Source organism: Cebidichthys violaceus, unplaced genomic scaffold (genome assembly GCF_023349555.1).
Source record: "Cebidichthys violaceus isolate CVI_PGR_0920_01 unplaced genomic scaffold, fCebVio1.0.p SCAF_101, whole genome shotgun sequence".
Classification (NCBI taxonomy): domain Eukaryota; kingdom Metazoa; phylum Chordata; class Actinopteri; order Perciformes; family Stichaeidae; genus Cebidichthys; species Cebidichthys violaceus.
The window spans coordinates 1-15989 of NW_027176265.1; the positions used below are offsets into that span (position 1 = coordinate 1).

The 15989-nt window shown below is 40.7% G+C and overlaps 1 protein-coding gene across 1 annotated transcript; it reads left to right on the forward strand.

The window, feature by feature from the left end:
• Positions 1 to 586: 586 nt before the first annotated feature.
• On the forward strand, positions 587 to 12733 carry xxylt1 (xyloside xylosyltransferase 1). Its single transcript, XM_068729159.1, has 2 exons — positions 587 to 937; positions 7998 to 12733. Exons 1-2 carry the CDS (start codon positions 783 to 785, stop codon positions 8392 to 8394), a joined length of 552 nt encoding a protein of 183 aa, XP_068585260.1. The 5' UTR covers positions 587 to 782; the 3' UTR covers positions 8395 to 12733.
• Positions 12734 to 15989: the final 3256 nt, after the last annotated feature.

Consider the following 15989-nt stretch of genomic DNA (forward strand, 5'->3'; position numbering starts at 1 on the left):
TCTGAAGGCTCATGATGCAGACAACCCATGCATGTCATTATTTTTAAGTTCTCTCATCTCTTAAGTCCTTTAGCACCAGTTGTACAAATTATTTTTCTTTTGTATTTGACAGTTTGTCTAAAGCTGACAATTTTTTTCATCAGTTCAATAATCATGCTGTTCCACACCATTCCTGAGTATTTTCCAACCTTTCGTCACCATGCCTACCAGCACAACATAGGAAGCTGAAACAATGAACAGATGAGGGCCTGAATATCCTGGATACTGCTGTTACCATTTCATCCACAAACAACTGCGTTAATAATCTACTGTATGTTCACTCACAGCTGTTTTTTTTTTACAGTCATGCTCAACTTTCTAGATATTTCTCCCCACAATTTGTAGACATTTTCATGCAATTTCCTTTTGTTAAGGTCAATAGTAACATTACAGAAAGCAAAAGTGAACAACAACACCACCCCTGAGCAACCATTTTAATTGTGTTAAGCTTGTCAACAGTCGAGTTCAGTCTGCTCCTAATGCATCTCACGTGTATTCCTGGAAGGGGTGGTTAGTCTGTCGCTGGATGAAATTCAACCTACGTGCAGAGTTGACTCAGAAGCACATTTCCTGGGATAATATTAAAAAAGGAGAACTCGTTTTTGTTATTACTCAAACTTGGTTAAAAATGAATTATCATTCATCATTCACTCGCATGGATTGAGCAATCAAACGGCAATCAGTTTACACATGTTTAGAGTGATCTTGGATGGGTTTTTTTTCAGTTTTTTGCTGCCTTATCAATGTGTTGTGCTCTTCTCTCAGGCCTGACGCGCATAGTGCAGCTAGACCTGGACCTGAAATACCGGACCAACATCAGAGACCTTTTCCAAGAATTTGACCAGTTTCCTCCAGGAGCCGTAATAGGTATCGCCAGAGAGATGCAGCCAGTCTACAGGTAGGCAGTGTGGCACAACACATCAGATGTTAATGATGCAAATTTGTCAGTGTCACACAAAATACTTTGTGATGAAAATGTGTTGTGTTTATAGACACAAGTTAGGTTTTGAACATATGGAATTTTGGTCTAACACAGGGAGAAATTAAATAATCATTTTCCCTGAAGTCCAACATTTGGCTGTTATACATTAATTGAATTAATTCCAACTACACATGTCCTAGTGCAGTTGTGACTAGGGCTGAGTATTAGGATGCAAGTAATACTCAGCCCTAGTCAAAAGCAAAGTTTATTTTGCAATGCTGATATGCTATATTTATGCATAACATTGGTAAGAGCAGCCCCATTAGCAATATCATTTTTTATCTCTTTCCCACTAATGGTTTAAGAGCCACCGTACTAATCTCACTAACTGTTAACCCCAGATGGATTGTGGTTTTAATGGGCCTCATATGCACATTCACAGTTATTTTCTCTCACAGTTTCTAAGTGAGAAAGAAGTCTCTCATACAGGCTCAGATTCACAAGAACCTCAGCAGTGTTACCAGCTATTTCAGTCATTTCCCATCTAAAAGTTGTAATGCAATATTTGAGAGAAATTATCCATGTAATGATTGTCATGCCATGATCTTCATGATAAAATAAACGCAACCTCAAACATTTAATAATGGCAAATTGTAAAATCAAAACCGATAATAATAGGGATGTAAATGATGAGATTGCCTTCAAGTACAAAGTTAGGGGGTTGATTCATTACACACAACACAACATTCCTAAATCTGTATACTATGACGCTTTAGCTTTGTCACACCTGAACACATCAACTAGCCACAAATCAGTGAAAAATGTAATTTTACCTCTATGATCCATGACAGCAGACATAAAGTTACAGTTACAACACTGACGGTATGATGTGGTGTTTTCATGAATAAGCTATTTTAAGTCCTTCATGTCAGATAAATAATAGAAGATTTGGCAGAATTTAAGCAGCAGAAAGGCTCCCTTAGTTGGAAAATGTTTTGTTCTCATCCTGTGATTCAGAAGTGTCTCCTGTTTCTTTGTTAAACCTGTCTGGAGTAAATATACAATCTGCTCATCCCCCAAACTGAGAAACACACAGATAGGGTCCATATAACCTTCTATAACTGGCTGTATTACTGCAACTTATTGAACCCACTTTGACTTTAGGTCGGAGCACTAGAGAGCTCAAGACTGAACTCTTCCCTCCTCTCATCCTCAGCCCTGCACAACAAGCCCGCACTCTCAGACCATCGTTTTTATACTCGATAAATCATCAGTGTTATTCAACCAAATCAAAGTGTGTGTGTGTGTGTGTGTGTGTGTGTGTGTGTGTGTGTGTGTGTGTGTGTGTGTGTGTGTGTGTGTGTGTGTGTGTGTGTGTGTGTGTGTGTGAACACAAGGGACTTTAAAGCTCTTTGTTCCTCAGCTGATTTTTCCGTCCATTTCTAAGACAGCAACCTAAACATGTCTGCTTTGTTTTGACTATGTCACTGTTTTCCATCCAGCCACAGCATCAAAACAGGATGTGTGTGTGTGTTTAAAACTACATGAGGTACGGTCACGTGGTAAGTTTCAAGTAGCAGCTGGTTACTGGGATAAACATACAGCCAGGTGGTTTCCTCCCGGCTTTTAAAAACTGTGAATGAAACAACGAATCACATTTGATTTTAGCTGTAATTCATATTCATATCTTATTATCACTTTTTCCTATGTTCACATTCGCATCCTATGACTTACTTGTGACTAGGGACCTTCTTGCTTTAGCCAAAAGGAATCTTTGTTTTAAAGGTGTTATCTGCTATTCATAATGCATAACGTCATAAAAAACTGTGTCCTCAATGTTATGTATGTGATATATATATAGAGATGTCCCGAGCTGATTCTGAAGATCGGTACTCGGGCATATTTTGCTATCAGCTACAGTAAAGCTACATAACCCCATCTTTTACTGTGCTGCTCTCCTTTATGAATGCTGGGCAGCATTCCGCTACAGTATATCAGTAAAAGGTAAGAGGATGTGAATATATTTGTCTGAGTTCTGACACCTGGATTGGCAAAATAATACACAAGAATGGCATAAAAACACACATATTATTAGCAGTGTTGAAAACATTCAGGTAGCAGCCCTTCACTTTTAGCCAAGACTGACTGTTGACCAGTTAAAATGACAGGCAGCGTTCTGCTGCCTGTGTTTGCAGCTCATTTGTGTGGGAAGAACCTCCACTCTGAAACACCACTGGACAACCTCAACTGTGCACTGAGTGTTTTTTTTTGTTACAGATACTCAAGAGAGTGTCCCTACTTCTCTCTAGCGGATTGTTTCCAGCATTCTTCCAGTTAAACTTAGAAGTATGGCCGTAGCAGATTCCTAACATTGGAGGAATTTGGATTGGGGCCAAAAAACATGATCATGAAACCCTAATGTACACTATTATATAGTGTCTTTTTTCCTTAACATGGTTTTCATGATGTAAAAAGTTGGGAAATATGTCATCAGCGGAAAATAGTATTTGTGTGTGTATGTAAGACAAAGCGTAGTCTGCGTACTAAATGTTGGTGATGTCAGGTTTCTGCGTAAGTAGTTTTAGGAGTGAAATGTAGTTTTCCTGCCAGACTCCAGTTGGCACCAGCGTCTCCAAGCAGATCTGTTTCTCTGCCCTGCCACTGCACTGGCTCAATGGGTTACTAACCCTGGGAATCCTCTGCCAATGTTGTTCCTGTGGCCCCGGACAAACTCATTTCAAAACACACAGCAACGTAGCAGGAGATCGTGCATCTTAGCATGCACAGCCTCACCGTTTGACAATAAAGGGATGCTAACAAAACTTTCACACTAACTGTCACAACTGGTTCTCTTGTCTTTTCAGACCACTATTGGTATGTATGACCATGTGCAGCAGTGCAAGTCGTTCTACCAGCATATTTGAGTTTTCAAGTGCAGAGTTTTGAAGCACAATCCAGGACCAGCAATAGCTTTTTCCTCTCTCTTGTTTTTTAAAGGAAATTTAGAAAGTAACTGAGACTGTCAAGGATATTGTTATCCACCCAGCCACTAGTGAGCTATTCTTCTCTCAAAGTGTGGTGACCGTTAATGTCGGGTGCAATTTCTGGATACAAAGCCAAGTGTTCCATGCAAAATAAAAAGTGTTGTATTGACTGGGTTGTTGATTGATATCAACATTATAACATGCTTTGATTTTTTTTTTTGTAGTTTAAAAAAAAAAAAAATTATTAAAATTGAAAAAACAGCGGGGGCTGTATAATACAAGTCATCCTAGGTGATACAGAATGTCATGTTGGGAAGCTCAAAAGTGCATAACAACCAAAGAAAAATTATTTAGACTGCTTCTAAGAGCCTCACTGGAGAGAATATATGACTGAGAGACAAGCTTACCAAATATGGGATTTACATTATGCTTTAATGGAAGTAGTTATTTTTTGAATTTATAATCAGGGTTGTCTTTTATTCAGAACAATGGGAGATTTGGCTGGAAATTCCCTGGAGAAAAGAGAGAAATCTGTCTGTGTTGCTGCACTACACCCCAAAACACACCAGCATGGTTACACTGTCGATGTATTAAGTGTTTTCTTTAGAAGAGGATGCTGCCAGAGTGAACATTTGGGGGGAAAAAAAAACAAGAGAGCCCAGTAAGCTGGCTTGTAAACCATTAGCCAATGGGTAATGGACTTTGTAATATTTTAATTTTCAAACTCGGTATTAGCAAAGTATTGTGTGCAATCCCCTCACCTGAAGTGTTTTCATGTGTTGAGTGGATAGGTCTCTCAGCTCCCACACTGTTAAGGTGCTAATGGACAGAGCATTATGCTGGAGAATGCATCCTCCCACCAGCCGCATTCAGAACACATCTCGCCACAGAAAAAGCTCACGATTAAAAAGAATGCCTTTTCCCAGCAGCTGTATTTGTAATGTTTTAAAAACCCAAGCGACAAGACCCACTCACATAAGTGTCATAGCCAAAACCACAAACAGACACAATGAGAGACATTAGCCAGAAGCAAGTCACACTCTTTTTGCTTTGTGTGCAGAGTCTCCGTTGTGTGACGCATCCCACTTATTCCCAAGTTTTGCTCTGTCATTTGTGTACTTCAGAACCAGACCCCCTTCTAGTCTTGCTTAAGTGTACTGGTACAAAGGAACAGAAAAGCTGAGGTCATTGTGTAAGAGAACATAGCTGCATTTTGTACTTGCCCTTCAAATCTCACCACTTTTCAAAGGCTTAAGGAGAAAGTACATCTGAAAAATGTGACTAATGTGCAAGTTAATTTAATTTTAGATGATCCTTCTACTGCAGTGGTGGGCCGTGTATTTTATACCTGGGCCTTCAGTGCTGTCCTACTACAGTTGAACCACCTCCTAATAACCTCATTATGAAGCCAGCATGACGGGATGCTTCATCATTAACGGGCACTGCATATAGTCAAAATCAATGTAATTAATGATTACAAAGAGTTCAATAACACGGTTGTACAGTACATCCGTGCGGTTCTGTTCCAGTAAGAAGTCCTTCTCGATTCATGGACGCCAGTGATGACAGTCGAACCTCCCCAGTTGTATTTCTTGAATGTGTTTGAATGCGTTTGAGGGCTGAAAATGTCCGCTCAACAGAGGCAGTAGATATTGGGATTGTCACCGCCAAACATGTCAAAACGCAAAAAATGTTATGTTCCTGTAAAAACGTCTTGCATATCTTTAAACTTTAACTCTAACTACTACAAAGTTCTGCTAGCTAGTTTCACAACAGTCAAGCTAGCCCACCGACCAATCAAGCCGCACGTCAATGTTGACGTACTTGTAGGCCAGCAAGAAGCTCGGCGAGGTACTCAGGAATGTGTGTACTGGAAGTTATGTTAGCTGTTAGCCAAACACATCGTCAAAACAATAAAAGTATGCAAACTATTTTACCCCACTGTTTCTCTGGGCGCAGAGTAGCAGCTGGGATTTGGCGATGCCCTCAGCTGTGTTATCAGAGTAGTGAGTGGGGAGACACCAGGCAGTCAATGGCAGTAAAACACAGGCAATAAAAGGTGATTTGAGAAAGTGGGAGTCATCGCAACCGGGAGAGATCCTTGGGCATGCAGCCATAACTGGCCACCCAAAATATTGTGCAGTTTTCCGGAGAGATTAGTTGTGGACAGACACAGAGGTGCACACTCACTCACATACCAATTGCATGATCCTCCAGGTGGAGGTATTAAAATGGGAATGATCAAGTTCATTAAAAACCTAGCTGCAGTATTGTTTGTAAAAATTCTATATAAGTAAAAGTATATAATAATTAACAGAAGTAAATTGTGTCTATATGTAAATTATCTCTTAATTTCTAACCACAAAAACCTGTTTCATATACTTCTGTTAACTCAAGCTTTACTGTCTGTCATGTCTCATAACCGCTATGCTGTCAGTCTTATATTACGGCCACCATGACACTTAATAAAAGCAAATGCAGTATTCGGCTGTTCTGACAACAGAATGGAAAAGTCGAAATGTTCCCTCACTGACTTACTCACCCTGAATGTGTCTCTGGGCACGTAGACCCAGTGTATGTCTTAAAGATGATAAATGCTCCACAGAGGCCACAAGTCCCTAGCTACCAAACCAACAGATTGTATAAAACTATGTGGACAGGCTACAGCTGCTGAATATAGGTCAGCTATAATATCAAAGCGTGACTCAGAGAATCTACTGCTCCCACTAGATTTGATCAAGCTGCACAAAGGGACAGAGGCACCCTCGACAATAAGAATTATAATTATTACACACAATTTTTCCCACATGCGTTTATCTGCATCAACAGAGCATGCAGCTGATTTTATTAACGTGACTTAAAGGGTGATTTAAAAAAAAAAAAAAGTGTTTAAATTGACTGCCCTGCAACAGCTCGGTCTGTCTTCTATCGCCATGTCTTTTAAGGCAACTAACTCCATCATACATTAATACCTTCAATATTTTTATGCGTACGTATGCACACATTTAGTGTGGATCTTACGCACTGTTTTTCTCACAACTTTACTTCTGACAAGTATACTTTGAACAACTGGTCCCACTCTAGAAAACTCCCTTATATTGTAACCTAGGTCTAATTTACCATGCAACCCACAAATACAAAAGGACTGTTGCTGGCTCATATGTTATTCAAGTGTGCCAAAAATAGTGATCCTTTATTACACTTGCATTGCATGCCATCTATGACACTAAACTAAAACTTTTCTCGCCAGTGTAAACTTTAAAATAAGATAATAATAATAATAAATCCCACAAAAGGTCTGACTTTTCTGTACACAAGTAACTGCTGTGCATACAAATGCTGTTTGAGTGAAGCTCTGTGTGTCATTTAGCTACCTAAGAGTTGGTGTGTTGGCAGAACAGGGTGCCGAGTTGGCACAAGCGTCTGGCGCTCAGGCACGGTCTGACACTCTTGGACCAGCCTGTTTTTTGGCCAGTGCTGTTTGTTTAGCAAACGTGGACTGAAACACAGTTGAACATCACTTTTCTAAATGTGTAACAGCCCAAACATACATATGAGTGAGACATTTCACCATTGATGTACACGTTCCAGACCTTGCAGAGGGATGAGTTCAGGTTCAACAAGACACTCTTTTTAATCAACAACACAAGAAAGTGGTTGTGTTTTACATAGACAGAGCTGTCCATTATTCCTGACTTTTCTGCACCTGCATGTTCTAGCCATCCTACATTTTTTAACCACTTGAATAAATCTCATGATAGAATATGTGTCGTGCAAATGTTTTGCTTGGGTTTGGTTGAGAAAAATAGCTTTGTAGGCATTCAGATCAGCCTTTGGGCCAGTGACCAGAAAGAGAGAAAGCAAGATTCATTCATCTGTCCTTGCAGTAAAGGTGGTGCTATAAGTTTGGTAAGGACTAGCTGACAAGCTACTGTGTTTATTCAAAAGATGGATGTACCTTGACAGTAAACCATGCCTCCTTTTGTGGGCACTTTATTTTCCCACAGAACACTTTTCATTATTTTCATGTGAACCTTTCTGTCTTTCCTTAGACACACCTTCTGGCAGTATCGTAAGGAGAACCCTCAGACCAGAGTAGGCGATCCTCCTCCCGACGGCCTCCCGGGCTTCAACAGCGGCGTGATGTTATTGGACCTAGGTGCTATGAGGGACTCGGCGCTCTATAACCAATTGTTGGAGCCTAGCAATGTGGCCAAACTAGCAGACCAGTATCGCTTCAGGGGCCACCTGGGGGACCAGGACTTCTTCACCATGATCGGCATGGAGCATCCTGAACTGTTTTATACATTGGCCTGTGGGTGGAACCGGCAGCTATGCACCTGGTGGCGGGACCACGGATACGGAGACGTGTTTCAGATGTATTATCGCTGTGATGGAGTTGTCTATATCTACCATGGGAACTGCAACTCTCCTATACCAGATGACTGATGCTGGAACCCAAAAGGAGGCTTCGACATCTACAATATAGTTTAGGGAAAATATTTTTCCTGCTTTGTGGAAGGGAGGATTTTGCCTTATATGGCAGTTTCTTTTCTTGACCACTATAATGCCAGTGTAGTCACAGACTCTGCCCCCTGCCGGCCATGGGGCCCATAAAAGTTTCTTCAAATATGGCATTCAACCGTGTCATTTTAGAATAAATCTTGGTCAGGTTGAAAGCCCCCCGTTACAGCAATGCAAGGAGCTGCAATAGTTGGCACACAATCTCTTTAGGTACAGAGAAGATGAAATATGATTTCCGAAGTTCAGATCAATTTATTTTAAGATTTAAGAGTAGAAATACACTGTTCGTGTTACAAAATAAGCTACCAGGACCATTTTGTTGCCTGTATTTGATTGGCCAACACAGCACCTTAGTGAATAAGGCTCTCTCAGGAGCTACTTGGGTGCAAGGCACAACACACTGCCAAAGTTTTTTTTAAACGTCTTTCTGCAGGTAGGGGTGGGGGTTACATCAGACTGCAGGAGGGGTGGGGGAGATTAATGGTCAACATTAATGGCTGTTGTTTGTGACCCTGTGTTTGCAGTTGAGCTGAGGCCAAACACGCACGTTTTAGAAAGAGTGAAGCGGCCATGTAGACACTGACCCATTTTTGAGTTTTCTTGCTGTGCTCACTGAACTGCCACTCGGATTCAAAGAAATGTCAACACTCAATACTCATCAGTCAGGAAATTGTCTGAGGCGATGCACACTTTAACACATATGTACACACAGTGAGAGTGAAGCAGCTGCTTAGCCTGTCCTTCACCATCAGTAGAGTCAAAGACTGAAGACACTTGAGAATAAACATTATTGCAAATCAATGCGCTTTTCTTGAATTCCCCCTGAAGCTGGTCAATACTTTTTCAGGCTCTTTCAGAACAACCATCTTCAATCTCTACAGCTCTAAAACACATGGAACCGTTAAATCATAGTAAAAAAATTAAATTAACTTCCATTCTCAGTTTCCAATTGCACTTTACAACTTCAAAATGGACACTGTGAAAACTCTGCTGCCAATGATGTGAGCATCTTTTTATGCCGGTAGAGTGAGTTATTCCTGATCATAACTGCATTATTACTGGAAAAACAAAACAAGAATGTGATGAATTTCCCAGAAATATTTAAACATTTAAAGTTTATTTAAGTTGGCATTCATAGTGTAGTTTAAAGAACTGAAACCACTGGCAAAAGATGGAAATGGAACTAATCTAAAAATGTATATGTTGCTCCGGTAAAACGGTAGATTATGGGCTACTCATCCTTTGAAATATATATATATTACTCTTACCTGTAGATAACTTTGCTCTCCCGTGATCAGACTAAAAGACCCTCTGGGTTATGCCAGCAATAAAGCACTTACTCCTCTCCATTGCGCTGGGTGGCACACAGGGCAGCAACAAAGTACCTCCACTTCCTTCTGTTTTAGGCCAATAACCCTAATCCAGCAATGAATAGATAGTATTAATTGGAATTACCAATTAAACACTTTCTCTAAGTATCAAATTACATATCTGTAGTTCTTTCCAGGAACCTCCTTTGAAATGAATTTAATTTTAAGTGTTACCCATGTTTTTGTGTTACTTTTACCCACCAACACAACTGTGTATAACTTGGGAAGTTAAAAATAACTGGCGATTCAAGATGGTGTGCAGTGAGAATGATCAGGTTTGTGAAAGCAGCCAAACATTTTTTAATGAATATTAGACTCAATGACTTTACACACCCTTCCTGTGACACAAATACAGTAAATCTTCTGGTTGTGTTTAGATGTTTGTCTCTACATTATTTCACAATGTTGACATTTTGTTTCTTTTGTGTGATAAGCATTCCTAAATAAATTATGATAATGTCACTTTTTTTTTTTTTAAAGGTGTCATTGTTTAATGTACAGTAATATTGCAGACATTAGTTATTCTCTGTTCGTGGTTCAGTTATTACGGCTCACATGAGAGAGGACCTTTAGTTTGATCTGTTATGAAGGAGAGCTGAAAACACATCCTCATGAAAAAGGTGAAGCTTTTAGTCACTTAAGGGTTATAATGAGGTGGTAAAAAAAACCAATGCATGTTAATGGGGAGCCCTCGCATTTCTCATTATACACATTTGTGACTGTGTTCTTCTTTGTCTGCTCTGCGGTAGACATGACCCATTTATGTCACTCAAATTTGCAGACGCAGGTAGCGAGCTCCGTAGACAGAAAAAACAACGTCAATCAGCCTTGACCCCTGAATGTGATGACATTAAAATAACCCAATTTACCCCTGAAGCTAAAATGCATCAAGATATGCTGGAATGTAATTTTTGTTTGTTTGTCTGTATTGAAATCAGTTAGCTTTTTTGAAACATGTCCTGTTGGTTCCCATACAACATACAACAGGTACAATAATGAAGCTTTTTTTTATCTGACAGCAGATATTGTGCCATCATGAGTCATCGTGAAATAATGCATATGCATAGCCCAAATGCCCATACTTGTCCATGTTTACATGGATATTTAAATATTTTAGCAGCAGGTAAACAAGCAACAGTTCAACTGTTCATCCCTTATAACAACATGGTGTTTTACACTTTGAAGTTCCATTGTCGGGCCCTATATAACAGCTTCTACATTGATTAAGTTATAGTAGTAGGGCTGGGCATAATAATCGTGGGCTAAGTAGCCTTTCAGTGTGCTATGATTTTTTTAAATCCCTATGCCTGGATTCATCGCCAAACATTTAGAGATGTACCTTCAGCAGAAACAGCAGGCTACTATAGATTTGATACAGCAGCAGCATTGATGTCTTATCCAAGAAACACAAACAGCTCAATGTAGAGCTTAGTGAGACTCCTACCGATTGACAGTGGAAGGAAGACAAATGCATTGCAGAATCTATAGCTGCTGTAACAGCTAATCATAGATGACTCACTAAGTCAGGGACGCCTTCAAAGCCAACAGAAACATCACATGATGATACTCCTACAGACATGCACACAAAGAGAACAGCATTTGAACAAGTGTAGGAGCCCACGCTTGTGCGTATGGCAAGAAGTCAAAAACGTTGTTTAAACAGGTGATCTACTGACCTGGTTTTTGTCTATGAACCACTTCCATTTGTTTCTGACAGTGTTGCTTTAAACATACTGGAACTCTTTTATACTTTGGCACTCCTAGCAGACAGCACGGACACATTAACTTTCCTGAACTTGTTTCATCTTGTTATACCAAAATATTTGTCTTAAGTGATCTCTTTCTTGTTGGCTGTGACTGTTCTCTCTGACAATTTGACACTTCTGAACTTGACCTATTGCCATGTTGCATTAGTAATGATGACAGTATTTTTTGAAGACAAGACCAAAACAAAAAATTAGATATAGAATGGCACCACTGAAATAGCTACATTTGCAGATCAGAATACTAATATAGCAGCAACTATAACTATTTGCTATGTAAAGATATGGTGGAATAAGAGCGTCCTGAACAGAGAGTGAACTCACATTCCCTCTGTGTGTCGGAGCTTCTCTTTGCTGTGTTTATGTAGCTGGTTCATCCGCACGTGCATTTTAGTGCATGTGAGTCCTTCTGTTGTGCCCCACTGGCTAGCTAACCGCCTTCTGCACTGCCTTTAAAAGCTACTCACCGCTGATACTGCTTTCCCGACCCACGGCGTCACTACACTGTCCTCTGTCTAAGGCAAAAATGCCCCCCCAAAAATATCTTTTAGGAAGAAGAAGAAAAATGCTTTTGCAGAAAGAGTAAACTAATTGAAATTCCACAGACTTTGCAGACATCCAGTCCAATTTACTCATTCAGACCATATCAAATCAAAAATATATTGCCTTCACTGTTTGTGACTTTTGAAATGCATTTACATGACGTGAGCTTTACATGATCTGTATGACAATGTGTAAGTAACTTGATTTTTGACAGTATACATACGTGCCTGTGGTTTACAAATGAATTTGTGCCTGTATGTGTGTGTGCTGCTGCTGACACAGTACTCCACTGGACAAAATGTAGGCCAGTATCTTCTGAGCAATCTGTCTCTGCACTCTGCTTGTCTCTCACCACCACTTACTCCCTCGGGGCAGTCTGTTCAATAAAAGGCTGAACAATGAGCGGCCTTCTTGCTGTATTAAGCCGTGGTCTGATTCCCTGGTGCTGTGTGCCAGTTCTTACAACACTATTGTCTTTTTCTAATGTCTCTGACTCACCTTGACACGGTGAATACAATGTTGCCCGCCAAAGTCTATTTTGTACCACCACAGTTTTATGAACCAAAAATATATTTGCGAACAACTGGTGGGCTGGTTTGGTCCTCTCCATGCGTAAAGGAAAAATAGTCGCTCACTCGTAGCCACGATGCAAAAGAGAGTGGTGTGGGCCCCAAGCCAGTGGGTCACACACTGGGACTCGCATGCAGTGACAACGCTCTTACAGTCAGTCCGGCTACGATAACAAGGTTGTTTGCTGCTATAATAACGTTCAGAATGTTTTAACACCTTTAAACACAATAACACATTCTTGAGAGAACAGTACAGATACAGGACAATTTACTTTATGCAGATGTGCAGTTGCTATTGCCATTAAAGGAGGTCTTCTTCTGTCTCTTTCTTGTTCATGATGCTCATAATTGTACACCCAAACTAGGACATATGCATAACAAGACACAAATTAACATGCACTCACACACACCACCACCATCTGTGTTCCTCAGGGATTGCTCTGTTTTCCAATTCTCAGTGTCAGAACAGCTGTAACTTATAAACAAGAGGCAAGATTATGATCACAGCAGAGGGTCCTATCAGCCAAAATGAAATGGCTGGAAATTGGGCTACTGAGTGTCAACATCATTTCTGCTGCTCATTAGTTTCAGTAAACTGCAAGTCTGAATCATGTGTGATTTGAAAACATATCTTGTACACACTGATTTGATGCTTTTATGCAAGCTGACATTCACTGACATCAATAACAGAATAATCTGAAGTCTATGGATGAACAATATTACCAACAACTACTACTACTAGAGACCATCTTGTAATGGGATCACAGCAGTCAGGGGCATGAAGTGTTGGGGTCAATTTGCACTTGCCCACTTCCCCACCCCCTGAAATACTAAACGGTGTAGAAGAGAGAAGTTGATCCCTTTTTTTTGTATTGATCCTATTGACGCTAGAATTATTCTTCAAAATGAGACGTAGGTATCCCCCCCAGTTTCTGGTCTTCATGCTAAACTAACTGGCTACTAGTCTTACGTTGAAAATAAAAATATGAAAGTGGAATCGATCTTCTCATCTAGCTCTTGGCAAAAAAGCACATTTCCCAACATATCCTTCAAGACACACAAATGTATAAGAAAAACCTGACTTAATGAAAACAAAATAAAATAGGCTTAATGATAATCTCTCTTCTATCATGCACTCACAGGGGTGCAAGTATACAGTGTATACACGTAGGTAGCAACCTGTACTGTCGAGTCAGTTTAAGTACATTATGTAACGTGGAGACTTTCACAGACCGTAGCTATAAGTGTAAATGAGGTTTACAAATATTGAACACAATATAGAATAAAGCCACTGTGAAATGATGTGTTACCAAAAATCCTCAGAGGGATTATGTACATACAATACAGTTAAAGTACAACAACAGTCAGTACAACAACCCTTGAAACATGTAAGCCCATTTCAATCATATGTTCGTTTGTTCAGGTGTTAATCATGTTAAAAACACAAGATTAACTATACGAGATCAGGTGGATACAGAAGATGGATTTGGGAGGTGCGTCAAGAACCACAGGGAACACGCATTCTCACAATGAGCAGACAGTGAGATATATGAACAGACAGTCTCAAGAGCTACACCTAGACATATTACAGCCATTTATTCACAAGATGTGGAATCACAATGCCTTCTAGGAGGATGCAAACTGTGAAAAATGGCCGGGAGACTGACCCACATAATATATGGCTCTATCTAGCCGAAATTAGGTCTCTGTGTCGCCCTACTTCACAGTCCACGGGGAGAAATGTCCACGTTAACATCTAATCTTGTTTTTCACAATGTGATTTAAAATCTGAGGTGGCGAACTATTCTTAAGACAGGGTGAGTTAGATTGAACTAAGTGCAGTGGAGTTCAATCATGTTATGTAAGTAATTTCTTGAAATAAGTGAAACAAGAAATTAGTTAATCACATTATTCAGTTGTAAGTTAATATTATCAGCCTTACTCTCCTTGTTTTTTTATTTTATTTCAGACCTTAAGAGTTACTGCTACAAATTGGTATTTCATTTAGAATTTGTAGTGATTAGTGTAGCTATTCCACTAAATGCACTTTTCGTCTAAACTCAAGCTTTTCAAACTTGTGTCATGACACATGAATCGGTAAATCATGAGCACAAATTACAGTAGCATTTCAGTTAATTTGTTCCCTTCAATTAATAATTCACTCACTCAATTTAATTTTTGCATTGGGAACTGATACTACTGGCTACTCCAGTCAGTACAAGTCAAGTCCAGAGTGTTACTGTAGCATCATGTTAACCTAATTTTCTCATATTAACGAGGTCCTCAACGTTGTTACGTCTAACCGCCCCACCACGTGCTCCCTTGACCCGATCCCTTCCCCTCTTCTTCAGTCTATTGCGACTGAACTCCTTCCTTTCCTCACCCACCTCATCAACACATCTCTTGTTTCAGGATGCTTTCCCACGGCCTTCAAGGCCGCCAGAGTCATCCCCCTTCTGAAGAAACCATCACTTGACCCCTCTGATGTCAAGAACTTCAGACCGGTTTCTCTTCTACCCTTTCTATCCAAAACACTTGAACGTGCTGTCTTTAACCAACTGTCTTCCTATCTCCACCAAAACAGCTTTTTGGACCCTCACCAGTCCGGGTTCAAAGTGGGTCACTCGACAGAGACGGCCCTCCTTGCGGTGACAGAGTCGCTTCACGCCGCAAGAGTTAACTCTCTCTCCTCTGTCCTGATTCTCCTGGACTTGTCTGCGGCGTTTGACACTGTGAACCATCAAATTCTCCTCTCATCCCTCGAGGGGATGGGCGTCTCAGGCTCTGCACTCTCCCTGTTTGCATCCTACCTGACGGGTCGATCCTACCAGGTGACCTGGACAGGGGCCGTGTCGGAACCACGCATGCTGACTATGGGGGTTCCGCAAGGGTCAGTTCTGGGCCCCCTTCTCTTCTCGCTCTACACAACATCTCTGGGTTCTGTTATTCGCTTGCATGACTTCTCCTACCATTGTTATGCCGATGACACCCTGCTGGTCTTGTCATTTCCCCCCGGTGACATCCCAAGTGGAGACGCGCATCGCTGCGTGTTTGGCTGACATCTCGAAGTGGATGACGACACACCACCTCAAGCTCAACCTAGACAAAACTGAGCTACTGTTCCTCCCGGGGAAGGGTTGCCCGCACCGGGACCTGTCCATCACCATTGATGATACCGTGGTGACGCCAACTCGGACTGCGAGGAACCTGGGTGTGACCCTGGATGACCAACTGTCATTCTCGGCAAACATTTCATCCGTTACACGCTCCTGCAG